General features: G+C 52.0%; 1 protein-coding gene across 4 annotated transcripts in view; it reads right to left on the reverse strand.

Annotated features, from left to right (window-relative positions):
- TBCEL (tubulin folding cofactor E like) overlaps nucleotides 1–19,906 on the reverse strand; it is a 65,693-nt gene that overhangs the window by 37,898 nt on the left and 7,889 nt on the right. Inside the window, exon 1 of one of the 4 annotated variants that reach the window (XM_066606073.1) lies at nucleotides 3,300–3,385. The exons of the other annotated variants lie outside the window; for them this stretch is intronic. Within the exon in view, the coding sequence (XP_066462170.1) occupies nucleotides 3,300–3,335 (36 nt within the window). The 5' untranslated portion in view covers nucleotides 3,336–3,385. Of the gene's footprint in view, nucleotides 1–3,299; nucleotides 3,386–19,906 lie in introns of those variants that run through there. 4 annotated transcript variants of the gene reach the window in all.

The raw sequence follows: 19,906 nt of genomic DNA on the forward strand, positions 1-19,906 counted from the left end.
TGAACACATCCCTATAGATGCGATTTCAGATCTGTGGCAGAATCTGCACTGACATCTGCTGGTGTGAACACATCCCTATAGATGCGAGATCAGATCTGTGGCAGAATCTGCACTGACATCCGCTGGTGTGAACACATCCCTATAGATGTGAGATCAGATCTGTGGCAGAATCTGCACTGACATCCGCTGGTGTGAACACATCCCTATAGATGCGAGATCAGATCTGTGGCAGAATCTGCACTGACATCTGCTGGTGTGAACACATCCCTATAGATGTGAGATCGGATCTGTGGCAGAATCTGCACTGACATCCGCTGGTGTGAACACATCCCTATAGATGTGAGATCTGATCTGTGGCAGAATCTGCACTGACATCTGCTGGTGTGAACACATCCCTATAGATGTGAGATCCGATCTGTGGCAGAATCTGCACTGACATCCGCTGGTGTGAACACATCCCTATAGATGTGAGATCCGATCTGTGGCAGAATCTGCACTGACATCCGCTGGTGTGAACACATCCCTATAGATGTGAGATCAGATCTGTGGCAGAATCTGCACTGACATCCGCTGGTGTGAACACATCCCTATAGATGTGAGATCAGATCTGTGGCAGAATCTGCACTGACATCCGCTGGTGTGAACACATCCCTATAGATGTGAGATCAGATCTGTGGCAGAATCTGCACTGACATCTGCTGGTGTGAACACATCCCTATAGATGTGAGATCAGATCTGTGGCAGAATCTGCACTGACATCCGCTGGTGTGAACACATCCCTATAGATGTGAGATCAGATCTGTGGCAGAATCTGCACTGACATCCGCTGGTGTGAACACATCCCTATAGATGTGAGATCAGATCTGTGGCAGAATCTGCACTGACATCCGCTGGTGTGAACACATCCCTATAGATGTGAGATCAGATCTGTGGCAGAATCTGCACTGACATCCGCTGGTGTGAACACATCCCTATAGATGTGAGATCAGATCTGTGGCAGAATCTGCACTGACATCTGCTGGTGTGAACACATCCCTATAGATGTAAGCTATTTCTAGTAACCCGACATCATACAATCACCGGCACTATCTACATAATAGAGGTGACGGTAATGGAAGGGGTTAATGCGGAGCTCGTGTGTTTTACATATACTCCTCCGATCTCACACTGACAGTAACATGTTCACAGCGCTGACACCCCGCGGCAGTTGGAAGCATTGTGATTGGCTGTCAGTGGTGACATCATTGGAACTGGAACCAATCAGGTCTCAGTGACGGCATCCAGACAGCCTGTTTTGGGTGTTCTACCTGTTGGGGATGATGGGGGCCGCTGCTGCATGGAGCCCAGGCTGCAGCAACGTGAATGCAGCATCAGTGGTTGTGAAGGGGTGGAGTAGCTGCAACCACATGGGGGATAACTGACACGCAGGTCCCAAAACCTACAGCTAAAAACATTGTCATAAAGTCACACAGCAATAGAAGTGAAGAAAGTTCTAGATTTACAGCAATGAAGCGACTGAGGAAATCCCCCGGGCTGCAGGGAAACGTCGGCGGTCATTTCTATCTTCAGGAAACGGTAAAATGCAAAATGTGGACGAGAGAGAAAGAAGAGATGAGGAGGAAGGCCGCCTGTCCACGGGAGCAGATCACCACCACGGGAGCCGGCAGACGGATCTCCGACGGTCAGCCTATCGCATGCTGCGATTTGCCGGCCGTGAGTGGGGAATTGCAATGATTCACGTCTTCTCCGCTCGTGGACACAGGGGGGAAGCACTCTGCATAGCAACGCGGGGAACGCAATGCAAGCTCGGCCGTGGACAGGCAGCCAAAGAGGAGGCAGAGGGCTGCTGAGCAGAAGACCCCCCCCGGTGAGGCTGCAGAGCGGGCCGCGCCGCACCACCTTCCTCAGGGTGGCTCCGCACACGATTAGTAATTCCGCAGCAAGGAATTTCAGGAAGTCTTATCCCCCGCTGTGGAAACATTCTGTTACGGCAAACGCTTCGTAAAAACAAAACGGAACCAAAGTGCATCTTGTCTAAAAAAAAAAAAAACCCGCCATAAAAGGGATTTATAAAAAGCCACGTGAACCCGAAACGCGCTAAACAGCAACAAGCAACGAATGGCAGATATGAAATATTCTCTTCCTGCCTCCCCCAAAAATAATAAAAGATTCATTACATGCAGCTAATTGCTGGTATCAGTAAGGACTGCCGCGCCGCACAACCAGCGCCCCTCCTGCGGCCGCGGCGGCGTGCGGAAGATCTGGCCTTTAAAAGTGGAAATGAAAACTTCTCAAAACCCCTCCAGCCCCCCCGGGCCAAAACAGTAACTAAGGGGTTAAGGAGGTGCCGAGGAACCCCTCTACGCTGCAGCATCTGCACTCGCTCTTCTGGCACCAGAGCCCACAGCCTGAGCGCCACTATGCTGCAGCGATCACCTGTAACAACAAGCGTGGCAGCAGCGCTGGATGCCAGCGGCCGCGGTAAATATCTAAGTGTGTCATTTTACTACGGGGGTCTGGGTTCACCCGATATGATACCTCAGAAGCTTTCCCCGACACAAATGCTAAACGTAAATTAAAGACTAGCAGCGATGGCGGCCCTCCCGGACAGCCCAGGTGCTACACAATCAGCATCTATTCCACAAACACCAAAAAACCTGACTAAGGCGGCCTGCACACAAACGGGTTGGATGCCACATGCGGGAGCCCACAGTGGTAGCCGGCGACCCCGCGTATCGGTCGTTCATCTTCTTTCCCCGCGCAGCGGATGGCTGCAGAGAGACGCCGGTGGTCAAGCGCAGTATGGATTTTTTTAAAATGTTCCTTTTCCCCGCGCCGTCACCAGGCGATGACCCTGGTACCCGCCATCAATCCACAAGGTCTTCAATGGAAGCCGTCCCTGTGGACACCGCGCAAAAGTACAGCATCCTGCGATTTTTTCCTCTGCTCGCAGAAATCGCAATGAGCTTCCGTGAGTGCAGGGAGAAGCGCTTCTCCATAACGTGCTACGAGCGGTATGTGCGCGGACGCCGACCGCGGGTCCCACCATGTAAACCCTTTATGTGCAGGCGGCCTCACAACAACCCTGCATGTAAACGTCCATTGTTACATTCTGCAGCGCGGCCCTAACTACAAAGCACAGGGGCCACTATGTGTGACCAGTGCCAGACACACAGGGGACCCATCTGCACCTCAAATACACCGACGCCGGGAACCCAACTGCAGCCCCCCCCTTACTTGTAGAGAAAACAGGCTGCAAATACAAGCGGAAGCGAGTGTCAGCTCTTGGGGTGACTCACCACATTCCAGGACAGGACTTCAGTCCAGGACCACATTGTACAGCTGCACTGTGTGACCGCAGCGACCTGTCCCCACCACTTGGCAGTTGAAGTCAGTGCACAAAGTTCTGTGGTCGTCATGGAGAAGCCAAAACAATGACTACAAGTTGCTACACAGCCGCCTGCAGGCACCCGGCCCACCGCAGTACAAGCTGTTACAGATCCCCTGCCTGCAGCCGGCCCACCGCAGTACAAGCTGTTACAGAGCCCCCTGCCTGCAGCCGGCCCACCGCAGTACAAGCTGTTACAGATCCTCTGCCTGCAGCCGGCCCACTGCAGTACAGACTGTTACAGAGCCCCCTGCAGGTAGCCGGCCCACCGCAGTACAAGCTGTTACAGAGCCCCCTGCCTGCAGCCGGCCCACCACAGTACAAGCTGTTACAGAGCCCCCTGCAGGCACCCGGCCCACCACAGTACAAGCTGTTACAGAGCCCCCTGCAGGCACCCGGCCCACCGCAGTACAAACTGTTACAGAGCCCCCTGCAGGCAGCCGGCCCACCACTGTACAAGCTGTTACAGAGCCCCCTGCAGGCACCCGGCCCACCGCAGTACAAGCTGTTACACAGCCCCCTGCCTGCAGCCGGCCCACCGCAGTACAAACTGTTACAGAGCCCCCTGCAGGCACCCGGCCCACCACAGTGCAAGCTGTTACAGAGCCCCTGCCTGCAGCCGGCCCACCCCAGTACAAACTGTTACAGAGCCCCCTGCAGGCAGCCGGCCCACCGCAGTACAAGCTGTTACAGAGCACCCTGCAGGCACCCGGCCCACCGCAGTACAAGCTGTTACAGAGCCCCCTGCAGGCAGCCGGCCCACCGCAGTACAAGCTGTTACAGAGCCCCCTGCAGGTAGCCGGCCCACCGCAGTACAAGCTGTTACAGAGCCCCCTGCCTGCAGCCGGCCCACCACTGTACAAGCTGTTGCAGAGCCCCCTGCAGGCAGCCGGCCCACCGCAGTACAAGCTGTTACAGACCCCCCTGCCTGCAGCCGGACCACCGCAGTACAAGCTGTTACAGTGCCCCCTGCCTGCAGCCGGCCCACCACAGTACAAACTGTTACAGAGCCCCCTGCCTGCAGCCGACCCACCGCAGTACAAGCTGTTACAGAGCCCGCTGCCTGCAGCCGGACCACCGCAGTACAAGCTCTTACAGAGCCCCCTGCAGGCACCTGGCCCACCACAGTACAAGCTGTTACAGAGCCCCCTGCCTGCAACCGGCCCTCCACAGTACAAGCTTTTACAGAGCCCCCTGCAGGCAGCCGGCCCACCGCAATACAAGCTGTTACTGAGCCCCCTGCCTGCAGCCGGCCCACCGCAATACAAGCTGTTACTGAGCCCCCTGCCTGCAGCCGGCCCACCCCAGTACAAGCTGTTACAGATCCCCTGCCTGCAGCCGGCCCACCGCAATACAAGCTGTTACTGAGCCCCCTGCCTGCAGCCGGCCCACCCCAGTACAAGCTGTTACAGAGCACCCTGCAGGCAGCCGGCCCACCACAGTACAAGCTGTAACAGAGCCCCCTGCAGGCAGCCGGTCCACCACAGTACAAGCTGTTACAGAGCCCCCTGCTGGCAGCCGGCCCACCGCAGTGCAAGCTGTTACAGAGCCCCCTGCAGGCAGCCGGCCCACCACAGTACAAGCTGTTACAGAGCCCCCACCTGCAGCCGGCCCACCCCAGTACAAGCTGTTACAGAGCCCGTGCCTGCAGCCGGCCCACCACAGTACAAGCTGTTACAGAGCCCCCTGCTGGCAGCCGGCCCACCACAGTACAAGCTGTGACAGAGCCCCCTGCTGGCAGCCGGCCCACCGCAGTGCAAGCTGATACAGAGCCCCCTGCAGGCAGCCGGCCCACCACAGTACAAGCTGTTACAGAGCCCCCTGGCTGCAGCCGGCCCACCACAGTACAAGCTGTTACAGAGCCCCCTGCTGGCAGCCGGCCCACCGCAGTGCAAGCTGATACAGAGCCCCCACCTGCAGCCGGCCCACCCCAGTACAAGCTGTTACAGATCCCCTGCCTGCAGCCGGCCCACCGCAATACAAGCTGTTACAGATCCCCTGCCTGCAGCCGGCCCACCGCAATACAAGCTGTTACAGAGCCCCCTGCAGGCAGCCGGCCCACCCCAGTACAAGCTGTTACAGAGCCCCCTGCCTGCAGCCGGCCCACCACAGTACAAGCTGTTACAGATCCCCCTGGCTGCAGCCGGCCCACCACAGTACAAGCTGTTACAGAGCCCCCTGGCTGCAGCCGGCCCACCACAGTACAAGCTGTTACAGAGCCCCCTGCTGGCAGCCGGCCCACCGCAGTGCAAGCTGTTACAGAGCCCCCTGCAGGCAGCCGGCCCACCACAGTACAAGCTGTTACAGAGCCCCCACCTGCAGCCGGCCCACCCCAGTACAAGCTGTTACAGAGCCCCCTGCAGGCAGCCGGCCCACCACAGTACAAGCTGTTACAGAGCCCCCACCTGCAGCCGGCCCACCCCAGTACAAGCTGTTACAGAGCCCCCTGGCTGCAGCCGGCCCACCACAGTACAAGCTGTTACAGAGCCCCCTGCAGGCAGCCAGCCCACCCCAGTACAAGCTGTTACAGATCCCCCTGGCTGCAGCCAGCCCACCCCAGTACAAGTTGCTACACAGCCCCCTGCAGGCAGCCGGCACAGCACAGTACAAGCTGTTACAGAGCCCCCTGCAGGCAGCCAGCCCACCACAGTACAAGCTGTTACAGAGCACCCTGCCTGCAGCCGTCCCACCACAGTACAAGCTGTTACAGAGCCCCCTGCAGTCAGCCGGCCCACCGCAGTACAAGCTGCTACAGTGCCCCCTGGCTGCAGCCGGCCCACCACTGTACAAGCTGTTACAGAACCCCCTGCAGTCAGCCGGCCCACCACTGTACAAGCTGTTGCAGAGCCCCCAGCAGGCAGCCGGCCCACCGCAGTACAAGCTGCTACAGTGCCCCCTGGTTGCAGCCGGCCCACCGCAGTACAAGCTGTTACAGAGCCCCCTGCCTGCAGCCGCCCCACCACAGTACAAGCTGTTACAGAGCCCCCTGCCTGCAGCCGGCCCACCCAAGTACAAGCTGTTGCAGAGCCCCCTGCAGGCAGCCGGCCCACCGCAGTACAAACTGTTGCAGAGCCCCCTGCAGGCAGCCAGCCCACCGCAGTACAAGTTGTTACAGAGCCCCCTGCAGGCAGCCGGCCCACCGCAGTACAAACTGTTACAGTGCCCCCTGCCTGCAGTACTGGAGCTCCTCAGCATGCAGGCGCTGATAATACCCGTGCCACCGGCACTTGCTGCGGAGTGTGCCGTCACAGCTCGTGCCCCAGCCATCACACAGGCCGGCTTCACATGACAGATTTCAATTGCGGCCCCCATGATTGTCACCCGCACGGACGATCTACGGTATCCACACCTATTGTAAACACAGAACATTCGCATGTCGGCTCAGATGAGCAGATAGCGATTTACGCAAGCGGATTTAAAAGTCGCAGCATGTCCTATTTTTGCGCAGAATCCGTACGGACGGCTTCCACTGCAGCCAACGGAAGCCATCAACCTCGCAGCTCATCCGCAATGGACATTGTGGGTAGGCCGCAGGTACCGACATCATCGCCTAGCGACGGCGCGGGAGAAACCTCTGTACTGTGCATGTCCAACGGCGAGCGGCCGCAATACAGAAGAGCGAATATACGCATGGTGGCCGGCCGGGGTCACAGCCGGATGTTGCTGTGGGAGCCCACATGCAGAACCCGACTCGTACATGGGCAGCCGGCCAGAGACCGTACAAACGAGCAAAGGTGATCAACGCAGCCGACAACCTAATGGTTACGGATAGATCCGGGGGCCTTAGGTACGTCACTTCATCTCCACTCATGGATATGATCCCCCTCGTTGATATGATTCCCCCCCCCCCCTCGTGGATATGATCCCCTCTCGTGGATATTATTCCCTCACAGATATGATCCCCCCGTGGATATGATCCCCCCTCCCCGTGGATATGATCCCCCTCGTGGATATGATCCCCCTCGTGGATATGATCTCCCTCATGGATAGGATCTCCCTCATGGACAGGATCCCGCTCGTGGACAGGATCCCGCTCGTGGATATGATCCCCCCGTGGATATGATCCCCCTCGTCGATATGACCCCCCTCGTCGATATGATTTCTCCCCCCCCCCCCCCCCCCCGTGGATATGATCCCCCTCGTGGATATGATCGCCCCCCCGTGGATATGATTTCCCCATGGATAGGATCCCCCTCGTGGATATTATTCCCTCGTGGATAGGATCTCCCTCGTGGATAGGATCCCCCCCCGTGGGTATGACCCCCCCCTGTGGATATGATCCCCCCCCCCGTGGGTATGACCCCCCCCCTGTGGATATGATCCCCCCCCCCCCCGTGGGTATGGCCCCCCTCGTGGATATGATCCCCCCCCCCCCCCATGGGTATGACCCCCCTCGTGGATATGATCCCCCTCGTGGATATGATCCATGAGGGGAGTTGAAACTATATATTTTTTTTTTTACTTTAACTGATGGCTGTTATCCATTGGCTAACACTGATCATGTGACCGGCCCCCCGGTGATCTCTCTACTCCCGACTACACAAGCTGGTCGGAGCAGAGAGATTTTAAATTTCCCAGGGTGCGGGACATCGCGGAGGACGGGGTGAGTGATTTCAGCTCCCCTCCTGAATGCGATCCGTGAGGAAAGCTGAAACTAACTTTTTTCCCCTTTTTATTTACTTTTAGGTGATTGACGCTCTCCATGTGCTGATCGCATGAGCGGGGGTGGGATATCCCGGCCCCCCATAACAGCTCCAGGTTGTCGGCTGTCATGTCCACAGCCCACGTGGACCAGAAGCATGTTTTTACGTCCCTGAGGAGTAAAGCCCACCTAGCTGCGACGTAATAAAGACAATGGGGGCGTCACCAAGGGGTTAACGACGGATGAGAACGGCTCATTTCCTGCAGACATTAAATCCATCCTTGTGTCGCTCATTAATCGTTCGGTTTACGCGGCGCTCGTTCCGCATGTCTCGGCAGAATGTGAACGGCTGGACGAGCCGACGCTGCATCTGCCGGTACAAACAGGCCGCATGAGAGGGGATGAGCGAGCGGCTCGTCTACAAGGACACTTACCTGCCATACGTGGTAATACAACGGCAAAGGCCATAGAGCAGCAACAAATACGATATACCGCTGGAGGCTCATGTAGACCGTGTGTTTATGTGGTTTCCAAAGTGAGAACGAGCAAAAGTACTACAGCGCTTCCCAAAAATAAGCCCTACCCTCAAAATAAGGCCTATCTAAACTGCATGAAAAAAAACAAAACCTAAATACTCACCTAGACGGCGGTGTCTCAGTCCCTCCTGCTAGTCCTCCACGCTGACATATCACTTTTTGCTGGAGACGGGGTATTCAAAGCCCTGTCACCAGAAAGAGAGAGTGCTGTGATTGGATCGAGTGCCAGCCAATCAGAGCCGGCGCTCCATCATTCACAGCCATTCAGTGAATGCCTGCGATGTCTCACCGAAAATAAAACACTGTGCCTCTTTTGGGGCAAAAAAATAATATAAGACAAGGTCTTATTTCGGAGTAAAAAAGGTAATCACTTTCTTTACCTAAAATAATATATTTGGATTGAAGAATCTAAAGCGCTGCCACTAGGGGGCTCCCTTACTTCTAATTTGCTGTCCACTGCCTGTTGTCATGTGAAGTCTGTCTCTACTAACAGAAACAACAAAAGGGATTGCAGAAAATGGAGGTGGAGTGTTGTCTCATGGTGCCCACAGATGTCCATAGAGGGGAGAGGGAGGAGAAGGAAAAGGAGACTCACATCGATGCTTCTAGTAAGTTATTTAGTGTCCTTCAGCTACTGAAATCAAATGTGGACTGCTCAATACGGTTTTAGAATATTCTCTAAGCTGCTGTTACCTATGAGGGGGCAGCGACAGTAACATAAGAGGAGATCCTGCTCTCCTATGTGTACAGTGTATAGAGACATCATAGCAGCAGTCTACTCCCACCAGCTCAGAGATAGAGAAGAGATCCTGCTCTCTCCTATGTGTATAGTGTATGGAGACCTCATAGCAGCAGTCTACACCCACCAGCTCAGAGATAGAGGAGAGATCCTGCTCTCCTATGTGTACAGTGTATGGAGACATCATAGCAGCAGTCTGCACCCACCAGATCAGAGAGAGAGAAGAGATCCTGCTCTCCTATGTGTACAGTGTATGGAGATATCATAGCAGCAGTCTACACCCACCAGCTCAGAGATAGAGAAGAGATACTGCTCTCCTATGTGTACAGTGTATGGAGACCTCATAGCAGCAGTCTACACCCACCAGCTCAGAGATAGAGAAGAGATCCTGCTCTCCTATGTGTGCAGTGTATGGAGACATCATAGCAGCAGTCTACACCCACCAGCTCAGAGATAGAGAAGAGATCCTGCTCTCCTATATGTACTGTGTATGGAGACATCATAGCAGCAGTCTACACCCACCAGCTCAGAGATGGAGAAGAGATCCTGCTCTCCTATGTGTACAGTGTATGGAGAAATCATAGCAGCAGTCTACATCCACCAGCTCAGAGATAGAGAAGAGATCCTGCTCTCCTATGTGTACAGTGTATGGAGACATCATAGCAGCAGTCTACACCCACCAGCTCAGAGATAAAGAGATCCTGCTCTCCTATATGTACAGTGTATGGAGACATCATAGCCGCAGTCTACACCCACCAGCTCAGAGACAGAGAAGAGATGCTGCTCTCCTATGTATACAGTGTATGGAGACATCATAGCAGCAGTCTATACCCACCAGCTCAGAGATGGAGAAGAGATCCTGCTCTCCTATGTGTACAGTGTATGGAGACATCATAGCAGCAGTCTACACCCACCAGCTCAGAGACAGAGAAGAGATCCTGCTCTCCTATGTGTACAGTGTATGGAGACGACCTAGCAGCAGTCTACACCCACCAGCTCAGATATAGAGAAGAGATCCTGCTCTACTATATGTACAGTGTATGGAGACATCATAGCAGCAGTCTACATCCACCAGCTCAGAGATAGAGAAGAGATCCTGCTCTCCTATGTGTACAGTGTATGGAGACATCATAGCAGCAGTCTACACCCACCAGCTCAGAGATGGAGAAGATATCCTGCTCTCCTATGTGTACAGAGTATGGAGACATCACAGCAGCAGTCTATACCCACCAGCTCAGAGATAGAGAAGATATCCTGCTCTCCTATGTGTACAGTGTATGGAGACATCATAGCAGCAGTCTACACCCACCAGCTCAGGAATAGAGAAGAGATCCTGCTCTCCTATGTGTGCAGTGTATGGAGACATCATAGCAGCAGTCTACACTCACCAGCTCAGAGATAGAGAAGAGATCCTGCTCTCCTATGTGTACAGTGTATGGAGACATCATCGCAGCAGTCTACACCCAGCAGCTCAGAGATAGAGAAGAGATCCTGCTCTCCTATGTGTACAGTGTATGGAGACATCATAGCAGCAGTCTACACCCACCAGCTCAGAGATAGAGAAGAGATCCTGCTCTCCTATGTGTACAATGTATGGAGACCTCATAGCAGCAGTCTACACCCACCAGCTCAGAGATGGAGAAGAGATCCTGCTCTCCTATGTGTGCAGTGTATGGAGACATCATAGCAGCAGTCTACACCCACCAGCTCAGAGATAGAGAAGAGATCCTGCTCTCCTATGTGTACAGTGTATGGAGACATCATAGCCGCAGGCTACACCCACCAGATCAGAGAGAACTGAGAATAAGAGCTAGAGCCCAATTTACATTAGAAGGTTAATGTTTCTCTGTGGTAATTAGTGAGTCGCTTGCAGTATTTTCTACTTCCAGGAAGCCATTGAAGCTGCACTGCAGTATTCTGGTGATGATAACATGACATGCAGGCGGCGCCGAGCGCCCCGGAGCCCGAGACGAGTCTTCACATCATTCTAACATGGGTATAATTGCCAAAGAATAGCTAATGTTTACAGCCGGCATTACAGTCGGACGGTGACATCATTACAGCACAATTATATCCTCACGTTACACGGCTCTTATCAATATTTCCCTCTTTACTTTATACTCTGTGCGGTAAGGACGGCATAATGGACGTAAACAGCGCAAATGTATTTATAGTCTGTCCGCTCGCTCTAGCTTGTCTCCCGATGTACGACGGCTCCTCGGATCTGTATGACAGTCCTGCACAAACAGGACAAACCGCAATAGTTGTCCTTCAACAAGCAGCCCACGACGGCAGGGAGGCGAGCGGCCCACGACGGCAGGGAGGCGAGCGCGTGCCGGCGGGCGGCCCACGACGGCAGGGAGGCGGGCGGCCCACGACGGCAGGGAGGCGGGCGGCCCACGACGGCAGGGAGGCGGGCGGCCCACGACGGCAGGGAGGCGGGCGGCCCACGACGGCAGGGAGGCGAGCGGCCCACGACGGCAGGGAGGCGAGCGGCCCACGACGGCAGGGAGGCGAGCGGCCCACGACGGCAGGGAGGTGGGCGGCCCACGACGGCAGGGAGGCGGGCGGCCCACGACGGCAGGGAGGCGGGCGGTCCACGACGGCAGGGAGGCGAGCGCGTGCCGGCGAGCGGCCCACGACTGCAGGGAGGCGAGCGCGGCCCACGACTGCAGGGAGGCGAGCGCGGCCCACGACTGCAGGGAGGCGAGCGCGGCCCACGACTGCAGGGAGGCGAGCGCGGCCCACGACTGCAGGGAGGCGAGCGCGGCCCACGACTGCAGGGAGGCGAGCGCGGCCCACGACTGCAGGGAGGTGAGCGCTTGCCTGCGTACGCCTCCCACCACATAATGAATGGCTCTGGATTTATTCTGCACACTGAACCCCATAAAAGTGAAACACAAAAAACAAGAATGGCAGAATTTCTTTTTTCCTCTCAATTCCCCCCAAAAAGGCATATACAACACATCATATGTACCCAAAATGATGGCAGCAAAGCACACAACGTATCCCACAAAAAAAACCAATCCTCGTACGGCTGCAACGGAGGAATTACACAGTCATGGCCCCTAATTTTGGCCTCACTGATCATGTTCATGTTTTGTTTTCTTCTCATATACATACTAGTTTGCAGTCTGCAGCCGCTCTGAGGGTCCGCGCCCCCGAAACGCGTCACATGCGCTGGGTGGTAATGAGTAAAGAGGTACGGGGTTAATCCCCTTGTTTTAATGAGCCTTCTGTTGCGGGTGTGGGGCGGTCAGTCACTATAATGTGGGCGGGGACAGCACAGCGAGGCCCGCCTCTTTGATAGCGCCATTTCAGAGCATGATGGGAAAACCGTGTGTTTATCCGGAAATGCTGCAGTGGTTGATAATAAGGCCTACAGGGGGCGCCATGCCGATCTGATGGGTTCACGCTGCTTATATAGTCATGGTGTTGTTCTTAAGAATGGGTTGATAGCGCCCGTTGCCCTGCCCTCCTGTCTACCCCTTTATATGAAGTCACCCACCTATCTCTGATGTTACGACTAGAGATAAGTAGTGCCTTAGCCGAGTATCTCCCCGCTCGTCTCTAAAGATGCCGGTGACAGGGGTGAGTTGCGGCGGGGAGTGGGGGGGGGGGGGATCTACCCTCCATTCCTCCCCGCTCTTCCCCGTCGTTTCCCGCCGGCCCCCGAATCTTTAGAGACGAGCGGGGAGATACTCGGCTAAGGCACTACTCGCTCATCTCTAGTTACGACATCTCCTAAAAGTCCTCATAGGAGGGCTGGTAAATCCAGCGATTTGGGGACACATGGTAACAGGCTAAAAGGGCTGGTTGAGTCCCCCACATACAGGGGAGTCTTTTTGCGTTCGGGATCATTTTACCTGCCGATCGTCTTTAGTTATTGGGGTCTCCTCTATGTAGGGGAGATCACTATGGAAGTAGATCCAGAATAATCAGTCACAAGGGTGAAATCGAGCGGCCCGTGCCCGGACATTGGAGGGACGGGGTCATTGGATTAGCAACTTCGCTTCAGGGTAATAGATCAGAAGATCCCATAAGAGGGGGAAACAGAGAGAGGCCTCAACAAGACAGAGATAGAGTGGATACATAGATTAGATACATAGATTAGATACACAGAGTGGATACATAGATTAGATACACAGAGTGGATACATAGATTGGATACAGAGTGGATACATAGATTAGATACACAGAGTGGATACATTGTCTGCCTCAGGTTTAGTACCGCCCCTTATCTATAGTTGTTCTTGTGGCTGTTTGCATTGATGCCTAGTGATGGTGTTTATGGATAGTGATGGGTGTTTATGGCTAGTGATGGGCGTTTATGGCTAGTGACGGGTTTTCTAATCTTTTTATACTTTCTCACTCGGCCTCTAGATTGTCCGGCGGGGGCGGCCCGCGAGGACACACGCTCTACAGTGATTGGTGGAGCATTCTGCTGATTTCTGCCCCTCCGGAGTCATACAGGCAGTGACATGGTGACATGGGTTATGGTGTTATTATGTTGCATTATTTTGGGCAATAGAAGTCTATGCAGCCACACTTGATTTGCTCTTTAGAAGGGATATAGGACTACATGCTGTATAATCCCTGACAGGGTCTTTTCCACATATGGGGCTTATTTATGGAGGTTGTGTAGACTCCCCATATGCTGATACCTGCAGCGTGTCTGTCCATATATGGGGTGCCAATAGGTGATCGGTGGTGGTATGCTGGCTATGGGACCTAGCTATGTACTGTAGATCGCGGTGAAGTGCCTGGTTGTCATGGTAATACCCCGCGCCCATTAACACTGCTGAGTTCACATTAAGCCTAATAGAAAGTACCGCGCGATGTCTGTCAGCCTGCGCGGGCGCACTTGGTCTACACAGAGGGTGACACCAGTGGCGGTGTTCTGGTGTGAGTTATTATGAGTCCCGCGTATGCGCAGAAGCGAGGAAGAGACGGTGATGGCGGTAAGCATGTTCTCAGCAGCAGAGTGGATGGAGCTGCTGTCACTCATGTGCCTCCCTCTGACAGGGATAGAAGGGGTTAATTAGGTGTGTATTGGTGATTGGTTAATGATAAGTAATGGAGGTGGCAGCATGTATACGGTATCCAGCTTCAAAAAGCCCAACGCTGCCGGTCCAAACAGCTGCTGTATACTGGTACCATGGGAGGAAAATCAACGTCACTCATGGTTAAGTGGGGAGTTTGTAGTTACCACACCCTGTCGGTGCCGCCCATGGACACTGGCGCCTCCCATGGACACTGGCGCCGGCGCCGCCCCTGGACACCGGCGCCGCCCCTGGACATCGGCGCCGCCCCTGGACATCGGCATCTGATACCACTACATCCATGATTGGGAGATTGACGAGTGCGGCTGACAACCCCGTTTATTTGTGTAGACATTTAGCTGTACATGTGGGGTCCATGTGCGAAATCACTGGTGATATGGCCCAGAACCAAGCTGCGCTGCAGCAGCGTTGGGCGGTCTTCTTATCATATGTAAATAACTTCTATTTCTGGGCGCGTTTTGTGCCGCACAACGCAGAAGACTCGTATGATACAATCACCTGTATGAATACAGCCTAACCGCGGCCACAGACAGCCACCGCCTGCTGTGTAGGGAGGGGCTCGGCGCCAGGACCCCCTCTGTACAACCCTGCACAAATCAATAAAGACGAAAGCCCTGACTCACTCACTCACTACTAATTCTCTCACTTCCCAATGTCGTAGAAACATGAAATTTGGCACAAGCATTGATTGTGTCATAAATAGGAAACGCTAATGGGTCCCAACTCAATTATTCAATTCTATGCGCAAAAGAATTAGCATCCAAAGTTTACGTACGGATATAATTTTCTCACTTTCCGGTGTCATAGAAACAGGAAATTTGGCACGAGCATTGATTATGTCATAAATAGGAAAAGCTAATGGGTCCCACCTCGATTATTCAATTCTATGCGCAAAAGAATTAGCGTCCAAATTTTATGTACGGAATCTAATTCTCGCACTTCCTGATGTCATTTTATATGAAGGAAACGTTGCATGGTTACCTCCACGTGGTGTTTCCTGAGTAACGCAGAGAACTATGCAAAATGGTGAACATACACTACCGTTCAAAAGTTTGGGGTCACCCAAACAATTTTGTGTTTTCCATGAAAAGTCCCACTTATTCCCCACCATGCGTTGTGAAATGAATAGACAATAGAGCCAAGACATTGACAAGGTTAGAAATAATGATTTGTATGTGAAATAACATTGTTTTTACATCAAACTTTGCTTTCATCAAAGAATCCTCCTTTTGCAGCAATTCCAGCATTGCACACCTTTGACATTCTAGCTGGTAATTTGTTGAGGTAAGCTTGTGAAATTGCACCCCACGCTTCTAGAAGCATCTCCCACACGTTGGATTGGTTGGATGGGCACTTCTGGCGTACCATACGGTCAAGCTGCTCCCACAACAGCTCAATGGGGTTCAGATCTGGTGACTGCGCTGGCCACTCCATTACCGATAGAATACCAGCTGCCTGCTTCTGCTGTAAATAGTTCTTGCACAATTTGGAGGTGTGTTTAGGGTCATTGTCCTGTTGTAGGATGAAATTGGTTCCAATCAAGCGCTGTCCACTGGGTATGGCATGGCGTTGCAAAATGGAGTGATAGCCTTCCTTCTTCAGAATCCCTTTTACCCTGTACAAATCTCCCACCTTACCAGCACCAAAGCAACCCCAGACCATCACATTACCTCCACCATGCTTAACAGATGGCGTCAGGCATTCTTCCAGCATCTTTTCATTTGTTCTGCGTCTCACAAACGTTCTTCTTTGTGATCCAAACACCTCAAACTTGGATTCATCCGTCCACAACACTTTTTTCCAGTCTTCCTCTGGCCAATGTCTGTGTTCTTTTGCCCATCTTAATCTTTTTCTTTTATTGGCCAGTCTCAGATATGGCTTTTTCTTTGCCACTCTGCCCTGAAGCCCAAAATCCCGCAGCCGCCTCTTCACTGTAGATGTTGACACTGGTGTTTTGCGGGTACTATTTAATGAAGATGCCAGTTGGGTACCTGTGAGGCGTCTGTTTCTCAAACTAGAGACTCTAATGTGCTTATCTTCTTGCTTAGTTGTGCAACGCGGCCTCCCACTTCTTTTTCTACTCTGGTTAGAGCCTGTTTGTGCTGTCCTCTGAAGGGAGTAGTACACACCGTTGTAGGAAATCTTCAATTTCTTAGCAATTTCTCGCATGGAATAGCCTTCATTTCTAAGAACAAGAATAGACTGTCGAGTTTCAGATGAAAGTTCTCTTTTTCTGGCCATTTTGAGCGTTTAATTGACCCCACAAATGTGATGCTCCAGAAACTCAATCTGCTCACAGGAAGGTCAGTTTTGTAGCTTCTGTAACGAGCTAGACTGTTTTCAGATGTGTGAACATGATTGCACAAGGGTTTTCTAATCATCAATTAGCCTTCTGAGCCAATGAGCAAACACATTGTACCATTAGAACACTGGAGTAATAGTTGCTGGAAATGGGCCTCTATACACCTTTGTAGATATTGCACAAAAAACCAGACATTTGCAGCTAGAATAGTCATTTACCACATTAGCAATGTATAGAGTGCATTTGTTTAAAGTTAGGACTAGTTTAAAGTTATCTTCATTGAAAAGTACAGTGCTTTTCCTTCAAAAATAAGGACATTTCAATGTGACCCCAAACTTTTGAACGGTAGTGTATGTTTTTCCTCAGTATCTCTAAAGTAACCACGACTTCATAAGATTTTCCGTGTGAACACCACATAAACACCAGTACCAAATTAACTCGGGCGAAGCCGGGTATATCAGCTAGTCTACCATACGTGGACTGTCACCAAGGAGTTCAACCAACATCGGAGCGGCTCCAACGCACGGAGGATGCGGAAATCTTCGCATTATACTGTTCAGTCTCCACTTCTGGGTTACTGATGCCGTGGAGCGCATGTTGTGTTTCACGCGGCGCTGTGCTTGTCATACTAGTCGGAACGCATGCAGAGCCCCACTGGGAGGCTGTGTTTGAGGGACAGTAGGCTGTGATCCTGTGACGTCATAGCTTGGTGCCTACTACTCTGGCGGCGAACATCCGGTCAGGCCCCAAATCAGAGGAGGCAGCTAATGGGTAATGTACGTCTGTATTACCCAACTACCAATGACCACTTGTCTGGAAGTGAGTGAGTGAGTAAGCCTGTATGTATGTATGTGCTTCTCATGCACCACCCCTGCTGTCATTGCTCCACCCCTGCTGATGTCATTGAATGTCCTACAACATATATAAAACACAAAGTCTGACCAACAGAACAGCACAGTTGGTGCTCTTGGAAGGGGAGGACAAAAATAACACATACAACTAAACCGCTATTATCTCAGACACAACTCTCCAGTCCTGACAGAACACACCGACCTACCACCACCGCAGAGATCCGGTGGGCTAAAGGACCTGTGGTGATGTCACTGCTGTGGGAGGAGCCAAGCTGTGTGTGTGAGATGTGTGGGGTGTAGCAGAGCTGTGTGTGATGTATGTGAGGGGTTAATTCTAGATTTTCTCCTGTCTCAAATAAAATAGAGAAAAATAAGCTTTAATTTCACTGTTTGAAATTATTATCTTTCTGTATTTCTTTCTGTTCTGGTTATCCGTCCTCTCCTTTCTCTCACACGAGTTCTTATCTATCCTCCCTTTTCTCTCACACGAGTTCTTATCCATCCTCCCTATTCTCTCACACGAGTTCTTATCTATCCTCCCTTGAGTTCTTATCCATCCTCCCCATTCTCTCACATGAGTTCTTATCTATCCTCCCTTTTCTCTCATACGAGTTCTTATCCATCCTCCCCATTCTCTCACACGAGTTCTTATCTATCCTCCCTTGAGTTCTTATCTATCCTCCCTTTTCTCTCATATGAGTTCTTATCTATCCTCCCTTTTCTCTCATACCAGTTCTTATCTATCCTCCCTTTTCTCTCATACCAGTTCTTATCTATCCTCCCTTTTCTCTCACACGAGTTCTTATCTATCCTCCCTTGAGTTCTTATCTATCCTCCCTTTTCTCTCATATGAGTTCTTATCTATCCTCCCTTTTCTCTCATACCAGTTCTTATCTATCCTCCCTTTTCTCTCATATGAGTTCTTATCTATCCTCCCTTTTCTCTCATATGAGTTCTTATCTATCCTCCCTTTTCTCTCATACCAGTTCTTATCCATCCTCCCTTTTCTCTCATACCAGTTCTTATCTATCCTCCCCATTCTCTCACACGAGTTCTTATCCATCCTCCCCATTCTCTCACATGAGTTCTTATCTATCCTCCCTTTTCTCTCATAGGAGTTATCTATCCTCCCCATTCTCTCACACGAGTTCTTATCCATCCTCCCCATTCTCTCACACGAGTTCTTATCCATCCTCCCCATTCTCTCACACGAGTTCTTATCTATCCTCCCCATTCTCTCACACGAGTTCTTATCCATCCTCCCCATTCTCTCACACGAGTTCTTATCCATCCTCCCCATTCTCTCACACGAGTTCTTATCTATCCTCCCTTTTCTCTCACACGAGTTCTTATCTATCCTCCCTTGAGTTCTTATCTATCCTCCCTTTTCTCTCATACCAGTTCTTATCTATCCTCCCTTTTCTCTCACACGAGTTCTTATCTATCCTCCCTTTTCTCTCATACCAGTTCTTATCTATCCTCCCTTTTCTCTCACACGAGTTCTTATCTATCCTCTCTTTTCTCTCATAGGAGTTCTTATCCATCCTCCCCATTCTCTCACACGAGTTCTTATCTATCCTCCCTTTTCTCTCATAGGAGTTCTTATCCATCCTCCCCATTCTCTCACACGAGTTCTTATCCATCCTCCCCATTCTCTCACACGAGTTCTTATCTATCCTCCCTTTTCTCTCATAGGAGTTCTTATCCATCCTCCCCATTCTCTCACACGAGTTCTTATCCATCCTCCCTTTTCTCTCACACGAGTTCTTATCTATCCTCCCTTTTCTCTCACACGAGTTCTTATCTATCCTCCCTTTTCTCTCATACCAGTTCTTATCTATCCTCCCTTTTCTCTCACACGAGTTCTTATCTATCCTCCCTTTTCTCTCACACGAGTTCTTATCTATCCTCCCTTTTCTCTCATAGGAGTTCTTATCCATCCTCCCCATTCTCTCACACGAGTTCTTATCTATCCTCCCTTTTCTCTCACACGAGTTCTTATCCATCCTCCCCATTCTCTCACACGAGTTCTTATCTATCCTCCCTTTTCTCTCACACGAGTTCTTATCCATCCTCCCCATTCTCTCACACGAGTTCTTATCCATCCTCCCCATTCTCTCACACGAGTTCTTATCCATCCTCCCCATTCTCTCACACGAGTTCTTATCCATCCTCCCCATTCTCTCACACGAGTTCTTATCTATCCTCCCTTTTCTCTCATAGGAGTTCTTATCCATCCTCCCCATTCTCTCACACGAGTTCTTATCCATCCTCCCCATTCTCTCACACGAGTTCTTATCTATCCTCCCTTTTCTCTCATAGGAGTTCTTATCCATCCTCCCCATTCTCTCACACGAGTTCTTATCCATCCTCCCTTTTCTCTCAC

Source organism: Eleutherodactylus coqui, chromosome 6 (genome assembly GCF_035609145.1).
Source record: "Eleutherodactylus coqui strain aEleCoq1 chromosome 6, aEleCoq1.hap1, whole genome shotgun sequence".
NCBI lineage: Eukaryota > Metazoa > Chordata > Amphibia > Anura > Eleutherodactylidae > Eleutherodactylus > Eleutherodactylus coqui.